This window comes from Delphinus delphis, chromosome 4 (assembly GCF_949987515.2).
Source record: "Delphinus delphis chromosome 4, mDelDel1.2, whole genome shotgun sequence".
In the NCBI taxonomy this organism is placed as follows: domain Eukaryota; kingdom Metazoa; phylum Chordata; class Mammalia; order Artiodactyla; family Delphinidae; genus Delphinus; species Delphinus delphis.
The window spans coordinates 59,401,405-59,420,909 of record NC_082686.1 but is presented as its reverse complement, the minus strand read 5'-3'; the positions used below and the strand labels follow the sequence as shown (position 1 = coordinate 59,420,909).

The following is a 19,505-nucleotide window of genomic DNA, read 5'->3' as shown; positions in this document are numbered from 1 at the left end:
AGAAACAAGTTGACAATGGAGCAGAGAAATCATCGTGTGATCAAAACCACTGGGGGATGGAAATTTTACCCTGGCCTAGAGTTTAAAACTCACTGGAGACCCCGACCAGGGGTTGGGCCTGGGCCTTCAGGGTGGGGACATAAAGTCCAGGACGCTGGAACACCAGAGAATTCCCGGGCCCAGGGAATATTAATTGGCGTGCACATTCCTGAAGGTATCCATATCAACACCAAGACCCGACCCCACACAACTGCCTGCAGGCTCCAGTGCCAAACACCTCACACCAAACAACCAGCAAGACAGGAACACAGGCCCACCCATCAGTAGACAGGCTGCCTAAAGTTGTACTAAGTTCACAGACACCCCAAAACATACCACCTGATGCAGCCCTGCCCATCAAGAGGGAAAAGACTCAACTCCACCCAACAGAGCACGGGCACCAGGTACTCCCACCAGGAACCCTGCACAAGCCCCTGGACCAACCTCACCCAGCAGGGGGCAGTCAACAGAAACAAGAAGAACTACGACCCTGCAGCCTGCAGAAAGAAGACCATAAACAAAGTAGGTTAGACAAAATGAAACGACAGAGAAATACTCTGCAGACAAAGGAGCAAGGTAAACTCCCACAAGACCAAATAAATGAAGAGGAAATAGGCAAGCTGTCTGAAAAAGAATTCAGAGCAATGATAGTAAAGATGATCCAAGATCTAGGAAATAGAATGGGGAAAATACAAGAAACATTTAACAAGGACCTGCAAGAACTAAAGAAGAAACAAACAGTGATGAACCACACAATAACTGAAATGAAAAATACTTATGAAGCAATCAACAGAATAACCAAGGCAGAAGAACGAATAAGTGAGCTGGAAGATACGATGGTGGAGTTAACTGCCAAGGAACAGAATAAAGAAAAAAGAATGAAAAGAATTGAGGACAGTCTAAGAGACCTCTGGGACAACATGGAACACACCAACATTCGAATTATAGGGGTCCCAGAAGAAGACGAGGAAGGGAAAGGGCCGAGAAAATATTCGAAGAGATTATAGTTGAAAACTTCCCTAACATGGGAAAAGAAATAGTCAAGTCTAGGAAGCACAGAGTTCCATGCAGGATAAACCCAAGGAGAAACACGCCGAGACACATGTTAATCAAACTAACAAAAATTAAATACAAAGAACAAATATTAAAAGCAGCAAGGGAAAAGCTACAAATAACCTACAAGGGAATCCCCATAAGGTTATCAGCTGATTTTTCAGCAGAAGATTTGCAGGCCAGAGGCAATAGCAGGACATATTTAAAGTGATGAAAGGGAAAAACCTACAACCAAGATTACTACCCAGCAAGGATCTCATTCAGATTTGATGGAGAAATCAAAAGCTTTACAGACAAGCAAAAGCTAAGAGAATTCAGCACCACCAAACCAGCTCTACAACAAATGCTAAAGGAACTTCTCTGGGAGGGAAACACAAGAAAAGAAAAAGACCTACAAGAATAAACCCAAAACAATTAAGAAAATGGGAATAGGAACATACATATCTATAATTACCTTAAATGTAAATGGATTAAATGCCCCAACCAAAAGACAGACTGGCCGAATGGAAACAAAAACAAGATCTATATATATGCTGTCTGCAAGAGACCCACTTCAGACCTAGTGACACATACAGACTGAAAGTGAGGGGATGGAAAAAGATATTCCATGCAAATGGGAATCAAAAAAGCTGGAGTAGCAATACTCACGTCAAACAAGATAGACTTTAAAATAAAGACTATTACAAGAGACAAGGAAGAACACTACATAATGATCAAAGGATCAATCCAAGAAGAAGATATAACAATTGTAAATACCTATGCTCCCAACATAGGAGCACCTCAATACATAAGGCAAATGCTAACAGCCATAAAAGGAGAAATCGACAGTAACACAATAATAGTGGGGGACTTTAACCCTCCACTTACACCAATGCACAGATCATACAAAATGAAAATGAATAAGGAAACAGAAGCTTTAAATGACACATTAGACAAGATGGGCTTAACTGATATTTATAGGACATTCCACCCGAAAGTGGCAGAATACACTTTCTTCTCAAGTGCTCATGGAACATTCTCCAGGATAGATCACATCTTGGGTCACCAATCAAGCCTCAGTAAATTTAAGAAAACTGAAATCATAGTCAGCATCTTTTCCAACCACAATGCTCTGAGTTTAGAAATCAATTACGAGAAAAAAACTGTAAAAAATACAAACACATGGAGGCTAAGCAATATGCTACTAAATAACCAAGAGATCACTGAAGAAACCAAAGAGGAAATCAAAAACTACCTAGAAACAAATGACAATGAAAAGGCGATGACCCAAAATCTATGGGATGCAGCAAAAGCTGTTCTAAGAGGGAAGTTTATAGCAATACAATCTTACCTCAAGAAACAAGAAACATCTCAAGTAAACAACCTAACCTTACACCTAAAGCAACTAGAGAAAGAAGAACAAACAAAACCCAAAGTTAGTAGAAGGAAAGAAATCATAAAGCTCAGATCAGAAATAAATGAAAAAGAAGTGAAGGAAATGATAGCAAAGATCGATAAAACTAGAAGCTGGTTCTTTGAGAAGATAAACAAAATTGATAAACCTTTATCCAGACTCATCAAGAAAAAAAGGGAGAGGACTCAAATCAGTAAAATTAGAAATGAAAAGGAGAAGTTACCACTGACACCATAGAAATACAAAGAATCATAAGAGAGTACTACAAGCAACTATATGCCAATAAAATGGACAACCTGGATGAAATGGACAAATTCTTAGAAAAGTGCAACCTTCCAAGACTGAACCAAGAAGAAACAGAAAATATGAACAGACCAATCACGAGTAATAAAATTGAAACTGTGATTACAAACCTTCCAACAAGCAGAAGTTCAGGACCAGATGGCTTCACAGGTGAATTCCGTAAGACATTTAAAGGAAGAGTTAACCCCTATCCTTCTCAAACTCTTCCAAAAAATTGCAGAGGATGGAACACTCCCAAACTCATTCTATGAGACTACCATCATCCATCCTGATACTAAAATCAGACAAAGATATCACAAAACAAGAAGACTACAGGCCAGTATCACTGATGAACACAGACGCAAAAATCCTCAACAAAATACTAGTGAACAGAATCTGACAGCACATTAAAAGGATCATACACTATGATCAAATGGGGTTTATCCCAGGGATGCAAGGATTCTCCAATATATGCAAATCAATCAGTGTGCTACACCACATAATTAAATTAAAGAATAAAAACCATATGATCATCTCAATAGATGCAGAAAAAGCTTCCAACAAAATTGAGTACTGATTTATGATAAAAAAAAACTCTCCAGAAAGTGGGTATAGAGGGAACCTACCTCAACATAATAAAGGCCATATATGACAATCCCACAGTAAACATTATTCTCAATGGTGAAAAGTTGAAAGCATTTCCTCTAAGATCAGGAACAAGACAAGGGTGTCCACTCTCGCCACTATTATTCAACATAGTTTTGGAAGTCCTAGCCAAGGCAATCAGAGAAGAAAAAGAAATAAAAGAATCCAAATTGGAAAAGAAGAAGTAAAACGGTCACTGTTTGCAGATGACATGATGCTATACATAGAGGATCGTAAAAATGCCACCAGAAAACTGCTAGAGCTAATCAATGAATTTGGTAAAGTTGCAGGATACAAAATTAATACACAGAAATCTCTTGCATTCCTATACACTAACAATGCAAAGGCAGAAAGAGAAATTAAGGAAACAATCCCATTTTCCACTGCAACAAAAAGAATAAAATACCTAGGAATAAACCTACCTAAGGAGGCAAAAGACCTGTACTCAGAGAACTATAAAACACTGATGAAAGAAATCAAAGATGACATAAACAGATGGAGAGATATACCATGTTCTTGGATTGGAAGAATCAATATTGTGAAAATGACTATACTACCCAAAGCAATCTAGAGATTCAGCGTAATCCCTATCAAATCACCAGTGCCATTTTTTATAGAACTAGAACAAAAAATTTTACAATTTGTTAGGAAATACAAAATACCCCGAATAGCCAAAGCAATCTTAAGAACAGTGAAGCTGGAGGAATCAGGCTCCCTGACTTCAGACTATTACTACAAAGCTACGGTAATTCAAGTACTGGCACAAAAACAGAAATATAGATCAATGGAACGGGACAGAAAGCCCAGAGATAAACCCATGCACCTATGCTCACCTAACCTATGACAAAGGAGGTAAGAATATACAATGGAGAAAAGACAGCCTCTTCAATAAGCGGTGCTGAGAAAACTGGACAGCTACATGTAAGAGAATGAAATTAGAACATTCCCTAACACCATACACAAAAATAAACTCAAAATGGATTAAAAACCTAAATGTAAGACCAGACACTATAAAACTCTTAGAAGAAAATATAGGCAGAACACTCTATGACATAAATCACAGCAAGATCCTTTTTGACCCACCTCCTAGAGAAATGGAAATAAAAACAAAAATAAACAAATGGGACCTAATGAAACTTCAAAGCTTTTGAACAGCAAAGGAAACCATAAACAAGACCAAAAGACAACCCTCAAAATGGGAGAAAATATTTGCAAACGAAGCAACTGACAAAGGATTCATCTCCAAAATATACAAGCAGCTTATGCAGCTCAATATCAAAAAAAACAAACAACCCATCCAAAAATGGGCAGAAGACCTAAATAGACATTTCTCCAAAGGAGACATACAGATGGCCAACAAACACATGAAAAGATGCTCAACATCACTAATTATTAGGGAAATGCAAATCAAAACTACAATGAGGTATCACCTTACACTGGTCAGAATGGCTGATTTTCAATAGAAATAGAGACATAGATGTAGAGAACAAATGTATGGATACCACGGGGGAAAGGGGTGGGAGGGAGGAATTGGGAGATTGGGATTGACACATATACATTATTGATACTATGTATAAAATAGACAACTGATGGGAACATATTGTATAGCACAGGGAACTCTACCTAATGCACTGTGGTAACCTAAATGGGAGGGAAGTCCAAAAGGGAGGGGATATCTTTGTGTGTATGGCTGATTCGTTTTGTTGTGCAGTGGAGGCTAACACAACATTGGAAAGCAACCATACTCCAATAAAAATTAATAAAAAATTCACTGGAGACCCTGACAAACATTTCTGATGATCTCCCCAAGGCTCTCTGGACAGTGCTGTAGCAATCACTCATTACTTTATTTAGCCTAGGAGTCCCTAACTTTTGGAGACAAGAAACAAATGGTCATTTCTTCAAAGACTTAAGTCCCGTCTGAAGTTTCCCGGGTATTGTGAGGTTGAGTCCCTCTGGCCCAATTCCCAGGTACGAAGGTGGAGGAACACTTAAAGGGGTAGTAGCAGCCTAGGATGAGCCAAGGGAGAAAGGTGATTCCTTCCTGCCCGGGCTGCAGCGTCCAGCTCCCACCTAACATGGAGCTCAGCACCGTCTTCCGCTGCTGGCTGCGCCAGGCCACTTACCATCCACTTGAGCATGATGGTGGTCTCGTTGACGGCATCGGTGAAGGTGATGTAAGGGCCTGCCACGGGCCTCTCGTACACACGGCCGCTGTAGCCTGACACAGCATAGGGCCGGGAGGGGGCGCTGGGCTCGCTCTCCCCCAGCATGTTCAGAGCCCGGACTCGGAACTTGTAGGAGGTGCCTGGGGAGAGACACTCACTGAACCTGGGGGCTGGGAGACACCATCTCCCTCCCCTTCAGCCCATCCAGGCTCAGGACCTGGAGGGATCTTTTGGGTAGCCCTTCCCCAAAAGCAAGCCCCAAAGGACTTAAGCACTCCTACCCTCATTAGAAAGGAGCCACACAGAGAAAAGGGAACCCTCTTGCACTGTTGGTGGGAATATAAATTGGTATAACTGCTATGGAGAACAGTATGGAGGTTCCTTAAAAAACTAAAAATAGAGCTATACCATATGATCCTGCAATCCCACTCCTGGGCATATATCCAGAGGAAACCATGGTCCGAAAGGATACATGCACCCCAATGTTCACTGTAGCACTGGTTACAATAGCCAAGATGTGGAAGCAATCTAAATGTCCATTGACAGAGGAATGGATAAAGAAGATGTGGTACTTATATACAATGGAATATTACTCAGCCATAAAAAAGAATGAAATAATGCCATTTGCCCCAACGTGGATGGACCTAGAGATTGCCATACTGAGTGAAGTTAAGTCAGAGAAAGACAAATATCATATGGTATCCCTTATATGTGGAATCTAAAAAAAAAAGAAAAGATACAAATGAACTTACTTACAAAACAGAAACAGACTGACAAGGCGGGGAAGGGTGGGGCGGGGGAGGGATCGTTAGGGAGTTTGGGATTGACGTGTACACACTGCTGTATTTAAAATGGACCTACTATTTAAAATGGACCTATTTAACAAGGACCTACTGTATAGCACAGGGAACTCGGCTCAATGTTATGTGGCAGCCTGGATGGGAGGGGAGTCTGAGGGAGAATGGAAAGATGTATATGTATGGCTGAGTCACTTTGCTGTGCACCTGAAACTATCACTACATTGTTAATTGGCTATACTCCAATATAAAATAAAAGTTAAAAAAAAAAAAGGACGTACCACACAGGAGGTGGCTTGGGACCAATTATGGAGAGAGGGAGGGAGAAGGAAGGCCTTGTGGGACTGAGGTAACACAACCAAGAGTGGCCACAGGAGCCTGGTGGTGGGTGGACGACAAGCAGAGAGAAGACCCCCCCAAAGCTTCCCTTCTCCTCCAGGGGGCCGGGGGCAGCCGGGGGACCAGGGAGGGCAGTGGCCAGGGCCCTACCTTTCTCTAGGCCTGTGATCTCCACCGAGAGCCGGGAGGGAGGGATGGCGCTGGTGGCCAGAATCCAGTCCCCCACTTTCTTCAGCTTCTTGTACTCCACTCGGAAGGACTGGATGGGGAAGCCGCCGTTCCCACGCGGAATCCAGGTCACATACACTGAGGTCTCAGAGGCCATGGAGATAGTGGGCCTGTCTGGAGCTTCTGGGGCTGCAGGAGACCATACCCAAGGGAGGAAGGAAGTGGGAGGAAAGGACATGATGAGAAGATAGTTGCAATGTGACTAGACCTGGCCTGTTCCTGATGGGGGCCAGCTTCACCCCACAGCCCTCACGCCCTGGTGGCCACATCAGATCTCCCTAGGGCTCTCTGGGTCACTCTCTCCTGGGAGGAGCCCTTGAAAAGCTCCAATCCATATCGCCTCGCTGTGGTTAACTGGGGAGAGGCCAGGAAAATGTCACAAGGACTCCGGGACTCAAGACTGCATTCAACCTGCAGCAGTGAGCCTTCTGAGGCGGTGGACCTGGTTCCAGTTCTGACTGCTCGTCACTCCCGCCCTCGGGGCTGCCGGGGGCTTACGGGACAGGCGGCCGTGGTCCGGCTGGCTGCTGCTCTGGGGGCTGGCTCCAGGGTCATCTCTCTGGATCTGCTGCTCTTTGCTGGCCACGATTTCAGGTTTGGGCCGCCGTCCTGGGTAGAAATGGGTTGAGATCAGCACGAGAGGGAGTGTGCATTAGGTCTCTCTTTCCACACAGTCCTTTCCGCCTGAAGCTCTGCCAGGGGGTCTGACAAGACCATGGAAATAATAGAGGACATTGGAAGTGTGGTCTGAGTTCCAGCTCTGCCCGACAGTCATGAGATTGCACGTGGCCCCCGAGTGTGAAAGGGGCAGAGGGATGCCAGAGGCCAGCTGGTGCCTGTCCTGATACGAGGTGGGACCTCAGCCTAGGCATGCAGACCAGAGGGAGGCAGGAGCTGAAAGGAAGATGAAGTTCAAGGTGAAAACCTGGGGCAAGGTGAGCAGGACGCCCACCTGGCCTGGTAGGACCGCTCAGGCCCATGGAAGCCCCAAGCTGGGGGCAACACTGGACCCTTACCAGTTCGGAAGGTGACCATGGCCGTCTGGCCTTCGCCTGCACAGTTGTAGGCTGCCATCTCTACTTCATACAAGCTCCCAGGGTCGAGTCTGGTGAGGGTCAGGCGGTGCTGGCTGGCTGGAATGCCAGAGATGGTCCAGTCGTCAGAGGAGTTTGTGACCTGCTGGAGAAGGTGGCTGGTATAAGGACTGGCATCTTGGCCTGGAGCTACAGGTGGGCTGTAGGTTGCAAGGAAAGCAGAACTGAGCCCAAGAGGACAGAAGAAAGGGAGGGAAAATGGGCCAGGTTGGGGGAGAGGTGGCCCTACAGAAGGCAGACCGTTCCTGCTGGCTCTGGGACATCCATCCTTGCTGGGACTCCCTGACCCCTCATCTAATGATCTCATCAAAACTCTGTGGGGAGGGTCAAAATGCCCAGCTGACATTGCTGAGAATTTCTCCAAAGACCTTCTCTCTTTCTAAAAACCTCCCTATCGCTTCCCGGCCTTTTGGCTAAGATCAAGTGTAAAAACCTCCCTATTTAACTTTCTTTCTCCTCGATCTATTTAAACCAAACAAACACAGTACCTTTAGTTTATATTCTAATGAGATGATGATGAGGATGATAAAAGCAGCAGCATCATAGAAATGGCCATGTTTTTTGAGCGCTTACTAAGTGCTGACTAAGCACTCTGTATGCACCAGAACACGCCTCCACGACAACAGCCCAAGAGATGGGTGTTAATATTGTTCCCACCTCACAAACGCGGAGACTGAGGTTTAGAGAGATGAGTAATTTGTCTAAGACCACATTGCCAGTGAGCACAGAAACCCTGACTTGACTCCAGAGATCAAACTCATCATCGTAACCTACCCTAGAAAGGAAGTCTGGGAGCCAGAAAATCCTGGGTTCAAATCTGGGTTGTGTCTCTTACCACACACAGGTTACCAGCTGTGTAACCCTGAGCAAGTTCCCTAATCTTTCTGATCCCTAAGCTTTTCTTTTCTAAAATGAAGCAAATAAAACCTCTCAGGTTACTCTGAAGTTTAAATCCGATGATTCACGTGACGTGTCGAACGCTGAAGCTGGCACACAGTAGGTTCCCAACAAGGACATGCCGCGCCCCCTCTTCCTCCGCTCAATGAGGATTTCATCCTCCTTTTTCTGCTCCTGCCCTCAGGCCTTGCTTAGAACTTAAAAGCCGTGGATGAACGGTAACCATTAGAGATTAATCTTTAATGGCTTCAAATTCCTGGCTCTTTAAAGAAAAAAAAAAAAAAAGGAGTTCCAGGCTTCCGGACAGGCGTTGCCGAGAGGTTGCTTCATCTCACCCACCCACCTTTCAGGACACAGACTTCACTGCTAACTGTGCACATCTCCGTGAGCCTGCTGGGGCCTGAAGCTGTGGTTTGCTGAAGGAATTAAACAGCTGGTAGGAAAAGCTCTTATCCCCAAGCAGAATATTTCAAAATAGAACAAAACCTACTATTCAAGGGACAGGGATGGTCTGGGTTCATTCATGTCAGGCTTCCAGGACTTGTTCCAAAGGGAGAACTTTTTACAAACTGAGAATCCCCAGTGGTGCTGGAAACCCAAACACAGTAGCCCAGGGTCTGCAGATGCACCAGGAAATGAAAGCTGGCTTCATGCATGTGAAAAAGTGAAAATGAGTTGAATTGACTCCCAGTCTCCAGCAAGAGGGGAGGGGCTGAAAAAACACAACCCAAATGCTGAATTTTGCTTTCAAAATCCTTTCTTGTGTGATGAGCTCGAAGACACGTTAGTCCCTCAAGAATGAAACTGCTTTCAAGACATAACTGTGCCTTGGCAATGTCCACCTAACAGCTCCAAGTGCCCCACGGGCCAGAGGCGAACAGAAGCCAGACCCAGCGGGGCACCATCGTCTCACTTCCCCTGTGCCCCTTTTCTCCCTCTGCCTCCTAGCGCTGGCCTCACTTCCACTGGGCTCAGAAATGAAAATAAGAAATGGAACGGTAATTAGTCACTGTCACGCATACTGAGAGGGTGAATGCGGCCTCAGCCTGGCGTTTCCGGATCACCTCGTGTGGCCTTTGCCAGCCTGCCTCTTGGTGAGGCCGTTTCATGGCCACCTATTGGCCCGAAAAATATTATTCTTGCTCTCATGTTGGTTCCTGCCTCCTGGGGACCACGAGCATTTGGCCCGCCCTGATCTTTGTCTCCAACTCTGCAGATGGAGGTGTCCAGTTACACGGGGAAGTGAGGATTAGGACCAGCCCTGCCCATAACCTGGGTTGAACAACACGGCTTTTTGTTAAAAACTCATCCACCCCCTTTGCTGGCTGCCTATGAAGAGGCCAGCAGGCCGAGGGTTAATTAGAAACTGCCCCCTCTCGACCCCCACCTAGGAGGCAGCTTTGCCTTAGGTGCCTCTGTGGACCTGTCCTGGCCGGAGGTCTCCTCGGAGAGCGTGTTAAGAGGAAGACCAGAACGACGGGGCTGTCGGGGTCCGGAGCAGGGGCACAGCTTCTGCACAGGCGGCACCTTTCACTGAGTTTCGCTGGTTTTGTTTCTTTTTGGAGACAGAGGCAAGTTGATAAATGCTTTTCGTTCCGCATTCCTATATTTTCCGTATTTTCTACCAAGTGCACATGGTACTTTTGTTAGCAACAACTGAAGAGATGCATAATAAAACCTGGCATTTATGATACATTATTACTTATCAAATAAGATTTAAAAAATCCATTAAGAATAATTTTCTACTGTCTAATGCCCTTAGGAAAAGAACAGCATGCACCTGGGATAAACAGAAATGTTTTCAAGGATATTTTCTTAAGGGGAATTTCATGTCCTTCTCCCCTGAGGGGTCACAGCAGGTGAGAGTGCAGCCTTGAACGGGGGTTGCGGGGGGGTGGGGGGGGGTGGCAGCCCGGGGGCTGTGTCCTGTCTCGGAGGGCAGAGTGTCTAAGAAGGTGGGCCGGATCCCTCCCTGAGAGCTCCCAACACATCCACCTGGACAGACCTCCTCCTGCCAAGGAGAAATGGCTGAGGTCTGAACAACACGATGTGCTTTTAGCTCAAAGGCCTGCTTGTCAAAGCTGAGCCAGGAGGGATCCTGAGAACTGAGGCGGTAGCCCTCAGAGAAAACACTTGCTCACAGATATTTGTTTTCCTGGCTCTGAAGCTAGCTTGCCACACCCGGGTTCCTGCAGGTATGCACCAGCAGAGCTTAGATTCAAAACAAAACAAAATATCAACAACCAACGGCAGAGGGGAGGACTGGGGTGGTCATTAGGGAGCCTACGAACTCTCCTCGGGACTAGAGGCTGGTGTGCGAGGCTCAGACCTGGAAGCACACCCACGGCTTCTTCCCGGGCCTCTTAGGGCCCCAGACGCCCATCTCACAACCAGCTTCCTGGGAGGTGGTGGGAAAGCACGCCGGAGGGATCAGAAGGTCACGGTCAGCAGCAGATACGACTCATCCAGGCTTCAGGAGCTCAAGGGGAGATGGCGAGCGGGCGGAGGCCCCTGCCCAGCCTCAGCGAGAGGCAGGCGTAATGCCAGACACCATACCTTGCGGTGTTTCACCACATAGTAGAGGATCGGTGCCCAGCCGCTGCCCTCGTGCCGAGGCCGCCACACCAGCTCGTACGAGTCAGTCTTGGAGGTGCGGGGCGAGCTGAGGATGACAGGAGCCTCGGCGGGGGCCACCTGCCCCTGCTCTCCCAGGCACGGCCAGGGCGCTGGCAGCGCCGACGCCGGCGGCCTCAGGGCCCCTGGGTGGCCCTTCGGCATCTGGGCAGGGCTTCCGGGTCCGGGCGGGGGCACAGGAGGTGTGGCAGTGGCCGGCTTAGCATCCCGCCATGGCCTCAGGGTGGTGCCTAGAGGACAGAGCCAGAAGGAGAAGGTAAGGAAGAGCCCTTAGTCCCCTGGCCACCTGCTGAGCTGTTGTCTCCATGGAGAAAACAGGGAGAAGTCAGAGGGAAGGGCTGCCAGGGCAGGAAGAACCCCTGGCTCAGGACGTGAAGTGACCATCAGCCCCCTGGACACACAGCCGGGCTCCGTGGGGGTAGAGGGCTGTGCCCCAGCCTGGCCAGGAGGGAAAGGCAGCCGGACGCCCCTGCCCGGGCTTCTCGCCGCCGGCTTGTTTTCCTGTGTCTGCACCAGGTGCGTCTGAGCGAACCATCTCAATTTGCTCCTGAGGTGCCGGAGCCTGCGTCCTTTTCCTCACATTCTGTGTGGGTGTGGGGACGTGTTCCCTTCACTGTGGGATCCACACCATGGGACAGTGTGGGCCTCTCCCTGCTCCACTGCGGGGACCTGGAGGTGCGAACTGTGAATGTAAATACGTCTGAGACTCTCAGAGGCAGGAGGGGTCGCTCCTCCTTCAGGAAGCGTCCACAGACTCCGCCAACACTAGTTTCTGCTGCCCGACCTCCTGCGCAGGAGGTCGGCTCCTGATACAGATGAGTCAGCATTACTCCTTGCTGTATTTTTCTCCAGTTGATTCTTCGGTAAGTTTAATTTCCTCCCTAGGAAAGGTAGGGTCTCTGCATCCCCCTGATTGCCTAGCCCAGTGCTGAGCAAATAGTAACTGCTCAATCCATGTAGATGTCAACTGAAAGGAATCAAACTGAGAAAGACAGAGGTGCTTTTCTTTGTGCTAGACCAGTGGCTGTCCAGCTGGGTTCCACGGAACTCTTGGAAGCCATAGGTTCTGCAAATCAATTTAAAAGGTTTGTTTTTTTTTTTAAATACGGTATTTAAATGGGTCATCTGCACTACTGAAAATCTGCACTTCTGACTTATTAGGAAGTCAATGTAAATTTAAACTTACAACTAAAAGCCACTTTTATTTATTTTATATACTGGGGTTTTAAGCTGGATTCCATTTGAGAAAAGGGTTCTATAAACGTTCAGCTGGAATCTCAGACCCTTGGGCTGCACTCACCCGGCCTGGCGGTCCTCAGCTGGACCACAGCGTGGGCGCTCCCGACTTCATTCTCGGCCATGCACTGGTAGACGCCTTCATCCTCGGGCCCTACACTGACCACCCGCAGGGCCCTACGGGACAGTCGGAGGCGCTGGCTGGAGGTGAGGGGCACGGCGTTCCTTAGCCACAGCACGGAGGGCGGGGGGTTCCCTCGCACCTCACAGGTGAGCTTGGCGCTCTGGCCCCAAGGGATGACCAGCTGGGACAGCTCCATGGTGACCTCGGGGGGTTCTGCCAGGAAACCAGAGCAGAAGTAAGAAAGGCTGAGCCCTTCCGTCCAGGCCCAGACAGGCTGGGGAGGGGACTGCTGTTGGGCAAGGCTCCCTCCTTCCCCATGATGTTGGTAGAGGAGAGAAAAGGTCCCATGTCTCCTCCATCAGAGTCTTGACAGGGAAGGGCTACCAGGCCCCTACATCCTGGCCCCTGGGATCCAAGGCCTCCTACTCTCTCAGTTCTCCTCCATCACTCACTTGGCACGTGACCTCTCACAAGGCACGTGACCCTGTCTGAGCCTCAGCTTATGAGCTTCTAGAGAGGCTGTGCAGATGAGAGAAGGCCCAGGAAAAGAAGGACTACAGAAGACACTCACCGAACACCTGGACGTTGTAGAGGATGACCGCAGCCCCGGGATCCCCAACCCCGTTGTCAGCCATGCAGCGGTAGGTCCCGGAGTCCTCGTCACTGGTGGTGTCGATGAGGAGGTTGCTCAGCAGGAAGCGTGTCTTGTTGTAGCTGGCGACACTGGACCCATCCTTGGCCCAGGTGACCCTTGGGGGTGGGATCCCACCGGCCACACACTCCAGGATGAGACTCTGGCCTTTGGTGACGACGATGGTCTGGGCCTCTGGCGGGTAGATGATGCGGGCAGCCTCCGCAGTGGAGCCTGGAGGGGCAAGGAGAGGAAGGACAGCGTGTAGGACCAGGACTGGGCGCAGAGGATCCCCTCCGCCCTGCCTCAGGTGGCCCAGCCCCAGGCGGCAGCCTGGAGACTGTGGCTTTGGAATCAAACAGCTCTTCAGGGGCTTATGACCTATGCCAAGTGGGGCAAGATACTAATTCCCTTGGGCTCCCCAAGGTCTTCCTGCAGAGAGCTGTCAGGAGGAAGAAGTGAGACAGCAGTGCAGCAGTAGCATCAACACAACACATGCCGGATGCCCCTCCGGCCCCAGCCCCCCTCCGTCAATGAGACCCTCCCCTTACGGCGCACGCGCAGCCTGTCACTGGTGCCCGAGGTTTTCACTTCCTGGGTCACTGGGTTGTAGGCAGCGCACTTGTACATCCCCTCATCCTCCCGGCTGGCGTTCACGATCTGCAGGTTCCCCGACGGCATGATCAGGTAGTTATCTGAAGAGAGGACAGGGATGAATGTGGGCCCAGACTACTGCACTCAGCAGCTCCCACAAAGGATCAGGGCAGGCAGGGCCCAAGTCAGAAGTTGTATACCTGAACTCCAGCAAGCCCAAACTGAAAATGCTATTCTCCCCATAAAACCTCACGCCTAGTGGGGCGGAAGTGTCGGGAGTGACACTAACCAACCAGCTAACAAACTGGCTGGCTGACACCCCACCACCATCCCAAGTTCATACATGGGTCTGTGGAAGAGCATTTTATAACTTTTAAGGGGGCTTGCGTGCCATGGCAAGGAGGCAGGATTTGGGATCTGCCAGACCTGGACTCCAGCTCTGGATCTGCCGCATACTAACTGTGTGATCCTGGGCAAGTCCATTAACCTCTCAGATCCTGTTTCCTCATTTGTAAAACAGCATGACGTGTGCTGCCTCAGAGCCATTTGTAAGGACTGAGAGGCCCGTGCTGCACACATGGGAGATGAGCTGATCATTCCTGCAAGCCACCAGGAAGGAGGGAATTGACTTTAGAATTTCCCATCAGTCTCTGTCACGGTCACAGCTCTGAGCCATCTCACTGTTGAATTTCTGCAGCCAGGGAGGGCTATTCTAAGCCCCAAGCCCCACCCTCTCCATGAATACCACTGAAGCCCTTCCCCCTGCATCGCTGGCCTGCTAGGCTCTGTCTGCTTCTGGACCAGGGGTGCCATGGGGGTGGGGTCCCAGGGCTGAGTTCAGCTTCTTTCCACAGGAGACAGATTCACAGCGACTCACAGTACACTTGGTGACTGGGTTGGTGTTTAGCTTCCTGGCAGGCAAAGCACTGGTCATCAGCTTTGAGCTTCCTGGTGGCCTGCCCTTGGCAATCTGGATGTCCCTGCAGTCTAGGCTCATTGAGTCTGGTACCTGGCTGTCACTGGGCCGCCCCACGTGTGAGCTGCTTAAGACAAATGCCAGATGGAAAGGAAAAAGCCCTTGACTCTTGTGGGATGGGCCGGCCTTCTCTAGGGACTACTGCCAGGCTTCTGCTAGGGACAATAGACATTCATACTCTCCTCAGTCTCCGGTTATTTCTGAGTGGCAGGATTAGGCTTTTTACCCTTAAAAAAAAGGTTTTTGTATTTTCTATAGTAAACATATACTCCCCTTTCATAACCAGAAAGTTAACAAAGATATTTTAAAATCTCTAGGACATTTAAAAAGGGACACATTTTGAAGTGTCGGGTCCAGCCATAGGGTCTACTTGGCCTTGGGTGCAGGTCAGTTGTGGAAAGAAGCTGACTTGGCCTTGAGAGAGAGCTTCTCTCCCTGCTGGCACTCTGTGGACGAAAGCTTGGTCGCCGCTGGACCAGCTGTCACGTCCACTTAGCAGGAAGCTGTGACTGTTGAGAGGTTGCGTTACCAGCTCTGCTGTGCGGGGGAAGAGCCCGTCTCCCAACAGGGAACGCCACAGCTCCAGGAATGTCTGGTATGTCAGGCAGCCCTCCTGTGTGTGCCTGGTGGCGGGGCGCTTGCACAGGGAGAGTCTCAGCCCTCATCCGATGGCAGCAGCTCAGCAGCATCTGCCAGGGCCTCAAAGGATGAAGAGATTCCTTGCGACAGGTTCACGGGACCTCCACAACGGAGGCCAATCCCTTCGGGATCCCGCAGGGCTAAATGTCAGGGCAGAAGACAGCTGACGAGCATGGGGAGGGGCTGCCGGAGTGGGGCTGCCGACGGGGGTTTGGGAAGCGCTGCAGAGACGGCCAGCTTCCCTCCTGGCCCCGGCCGCTGGGCTCCTACTTGTTCGCTCACCTCTGGAGGCCTCCAGCCACTCGTGTTTGACGCTGTATCGGACCTGGGCTTTTGGGTGGCTCTCAGGAAGGTGACAGGCGATGACCGCCGTGTTCCCCTCATCCACTTCAATCACGTGCTGCACGTCTAACTTGAAGTCCTGGAGATCTGTGGAGAGAAGGGAAGGGGCCGGTTGGGCCTCGATGGAGGAGAGAGGCAGACAGTGCGACATTTCAGGGTGGGCTTGTGCCTCCGTGTCTTTGGTCACAATCAACAGCAGCAAGAAGCTCACACACTGCTCTGGGGGCGCTCCGAGTCCTTCCTCCAACCTTTCGGTGTCTAGAGGAGTTTACAGGAGGGAACGTGTGGCCCGCGTCACTGCATGGGGAGCTCAGCTGGGTGTATATAAGCTGAGGGGGCGGGGTGTAGAGAATTCCATGAAGCGGTGCGGGTGACGCAGACCAGCCTCTTTTGTTACACTGACATGGGGGCAAGTTGGCTAGGCCCATCGGCCCCACTGAGCCTGGCTGGAAATGGGTCACAATCAAGGCACAGATGTCCCGGCACAGCTCATGGAGACTGAAAGGAACAACGATAGAGGATGCTTTTGTCTGTTTTCCAGTTCAATCAAGAATCGCCTTCTCCTCAGACATCCACAGTGAAAAGTGAAAGGCCCGAGATTCTGCTCAATTGCGAACCGTGGTTACAACCAGAAGGCTGATTCCTGCTACCCAGGAGCTACGCAGTCCTCCCCAGTATCCTCGGGGATTGGTTCCAGGTGCCCCACTAAAATCGGCGGATGCTCAAGTCCCTTATACAAAATTGTGCTGGACAGCAGTTGCAGTCGGCCTGCCGTATCCTCGGATCTTCCACCTGCAGATTCAGAGAGCCGACTACATGTCACGTCATGGCTAATTCTTTCTCAGGGCTAAGGATGGGGATCTGTGGATGCCTGAAGGATTTTCTAAGGCAAAGAGGGATGTCCCCAGGGTGGCTTAATGGCAGTGGAATGCGGGCGAGCCGAGGGTCCTGACGCCAGGCTGCGGTCTCTCCTGACTTAGCTCAGTGGCAGGAAGACTGGGATTTAAACTGGAGAGGATGGAGATCCATCTGGAACCAAAGCAGGATGTTTCCTAAACAATCCAACGGTCCCAACAACAAAACTCTCTTTGAGCCAAATCACTGCCCTGGCTGAACAAATCGGGCCATTTGTGCAACAAAACCGCATTCCAAAGTTGGTGTTCAGGATTGTGGTTGAATTTAATTTAAGGGAGGAAATAAAACTAATAGAGAATACGATAAGAGGGATGAAAATATTTACGCAGACACTCTCTCCATAAAGGTACTCAGAAAGCCCTGGAGGCACCACCTCAGTGCCGACCACACCACATTCTGTTTCGCAGCGTAACTGCAGTTCACAGCAAGACTCCACCTGCCTGTGCGGTTGGTTCCCAGACAAGGCAAAAGGAGCGGTGGGAATCAGGTTTCTCACAGAAGACATGAGCTAATTACCAAAAACAAACTGCTGTCACCAGAGGAGAGCTCCGTGATCGAGGCACTCAGGGAGGTCAAGAGGTTTCCCATTTAATGGAACTTTCAAGAAGTTCTTAGTCAAGCCAAGCCAGAGCAGGGGAGGAAAGCCCTTTTATTTCTATGAAAGGATCACTGTCCCCTTGATTCCAATATTTGACTGTGAACTTTTTAGGGGCAGGGACCAAGTCTTCTTCATGTATGTGTCCTCTGAACCTAACCAGCGCCTGGCGCAAGGAGATGCTCAGTGAATGCTGAATGACCGATGAGTGACTATCTTGGAGCTGGGCCACTCAAGTCAGGTACACGATGCCCATGCATGTTGCCTGTGAACTCAGATTTCACAGTTGAGTTGGGTCTACAGTATGAGCTCAAGGGCTTAGCACAACAAATTTTCCATGAACCTCTTATCCAAGTGTGGCCAACCTTTATCTAAGTTTGGATATTTTGAAAATAGCATATTTCTTGAGTGATTACTTCCAGGGTCACAGGAAAAATAGGTGTAATAAATGTGGAATAAGAAATACATGCTGTTGATCGGGACAAGGTGGCAGAGTAGAAGACCTTGAGCTCACCTCCTCCCACGAGCACACCAAAATCACAACTAACTGCTGAAGAGCCATCAGTAGAAAAGACTGGAACCTACCAAAAAGACACATTGTACATCCAGAGACAAAGAAGGAACCACAACAAGATGGTAGTAGGGGCACACTCGAGATATAATCAAATCCCATACCCCCAGGTGGGCAACCCACAAACTGGAGAATAATTATATCACAGAAGTTCTCCCGCGGGAATGAGAGTTCTGAGCCCCATGTCAGGCTCCCCAGCTTGGGGGTCTGGCATCGAGAGGAGGAGACCCCAGAACATCTGGCTTTGAAGGTCTGTGGGGCTTGATCGCAGGAGCTCCACAGGACTGGGGGAAACAGAGATCCACTCTTAGAGGACACACACAAGGGCTTGTGTGCACTGGGACCCAGGGCAAAAGCAGTGACTTCATAGGAAGCTTGGCCAGACCTACCTGCTGGTCTTGGAGGGTCTCCTGGGGAGGCAGGGGGTGGCTGTGGCTCTTTCTTGGGACGTAAAAGCTGGCGGCGAACGTATCGGGATTACTCATCTGAAGGCTGACATCTTGCTTGGGCCATTAGCACAAAGACCTGACCCCGCCCAACAGCCTGCAGGCTCCAGTGCTGGCACACCTCTGCCAAACGACCAACAGGGCAGGAACACAGTTCCACCCATCAACAGACAGGCTGCTTAAAGACTTCCTGAGCACACAGCCACCTCTAAACACGCTCCTTGACACAGCCCTGCCCACCAGATGGCCAAGACCCAATTCTACCCATCAGTGGGCAGGCACTGGTACCTCCCACCAGGAAGCCTGCACAAGCCTCTAGACCAGCCTCACCCACTGGGGGGGCAGACACCAGAAGCAAGAAAAACAGTCACATAGCCTGCGGAACTGAGTCCAAAAACACAGGCCTGGACCTACCCTGGGACCAGCTGGTCCCTGGCCACCAGGTGACGAGAGGGGAGTGTACTGCTGGGATACACGGGACATCCCCTACTAAGGGTCACTTCTCCATGGCTCAGAAACATAACTAACCTTCCACATACATAAAAATACAAACAGAAGTTTAGACAAAATGACACGACAGAGGAATATGTTCCAGATAAAGGAACAAGACAAAACCCCAGAAGAACAACTGAGTGACGTGGAGACAGGCAATCTAGCAGAGAAAAAGTTCTGAGTAATGATCGTAAAGATGATCCAAGAACTTGGGAAAAGAATGGATGCACAGAGCAAGAAGTTACAAGACGTTTTTAACTAAGAATTAGAAAATATAAAGAACCAATCAGTTGAAGAATAACTGAAACGAAAAATACACTAGAAGAAATACATGCTGTTGACCGAGTAGTGTGGCAAAAACAATGACAGAATGCC

General features: G+C 49.2%; 1 protein-coding gene across 3 annotated transcripts in view; it reads right to left on the bottom strand.

Moving 5' to 3' along the window:
- BOC (BOC cell adhesion associated, oncogene regulated) overlaps positions 1 to 19,505 on the bottom strand; it is a 264,043-nt gene that overhangs the window by 7,727 nt on the left and 236,811 nt on the right. For 2 of the 3 annotated variants that reach the window (XM_060010634.1, XM_060010635.1), the window contains 8 exons: positions 16,052 to 16,198; positions 14,112 to 14,255; positions 13,501 to 13,794; positions 11,492 to 11,799; positions 7,961 to 8,123; positions 7,443 to 7,553; positions 6,867 to 7,073; positions 5,539 to 5,720 (listed from right to left, as the gene is read on the bottom strand). In XM_060010634.1, coding sequence (XP_059866617.1) covers positions 5,539 to 5,720; positions 6,867 to 7,073; positions 7,443 to 7,553; positions 7,961 to 8,123; positions 11,492 to 11,799; positions 13,501 to 13,794; positions 14,112 to 14,255; positions 16,052 to 16,198 — 1,556 coding nt within the window. Of the gene's footprint in view, positions 1 to 5,538; positions 5,721 to 6,866; positions 7,074 to 7,442; positions 7,554 to 7,960; positions 8,124 to 11,491; positions 11,800 to 12,869; positions 13,143 to 13,500; positions 13,795 to 14,111; positions 14,256 to 16,051; positions 16,199 to 19,505 lie in introns of all 3 variants that reach the window. The other variant, XM_060010636.1, reaches the window with a different exon arrangement.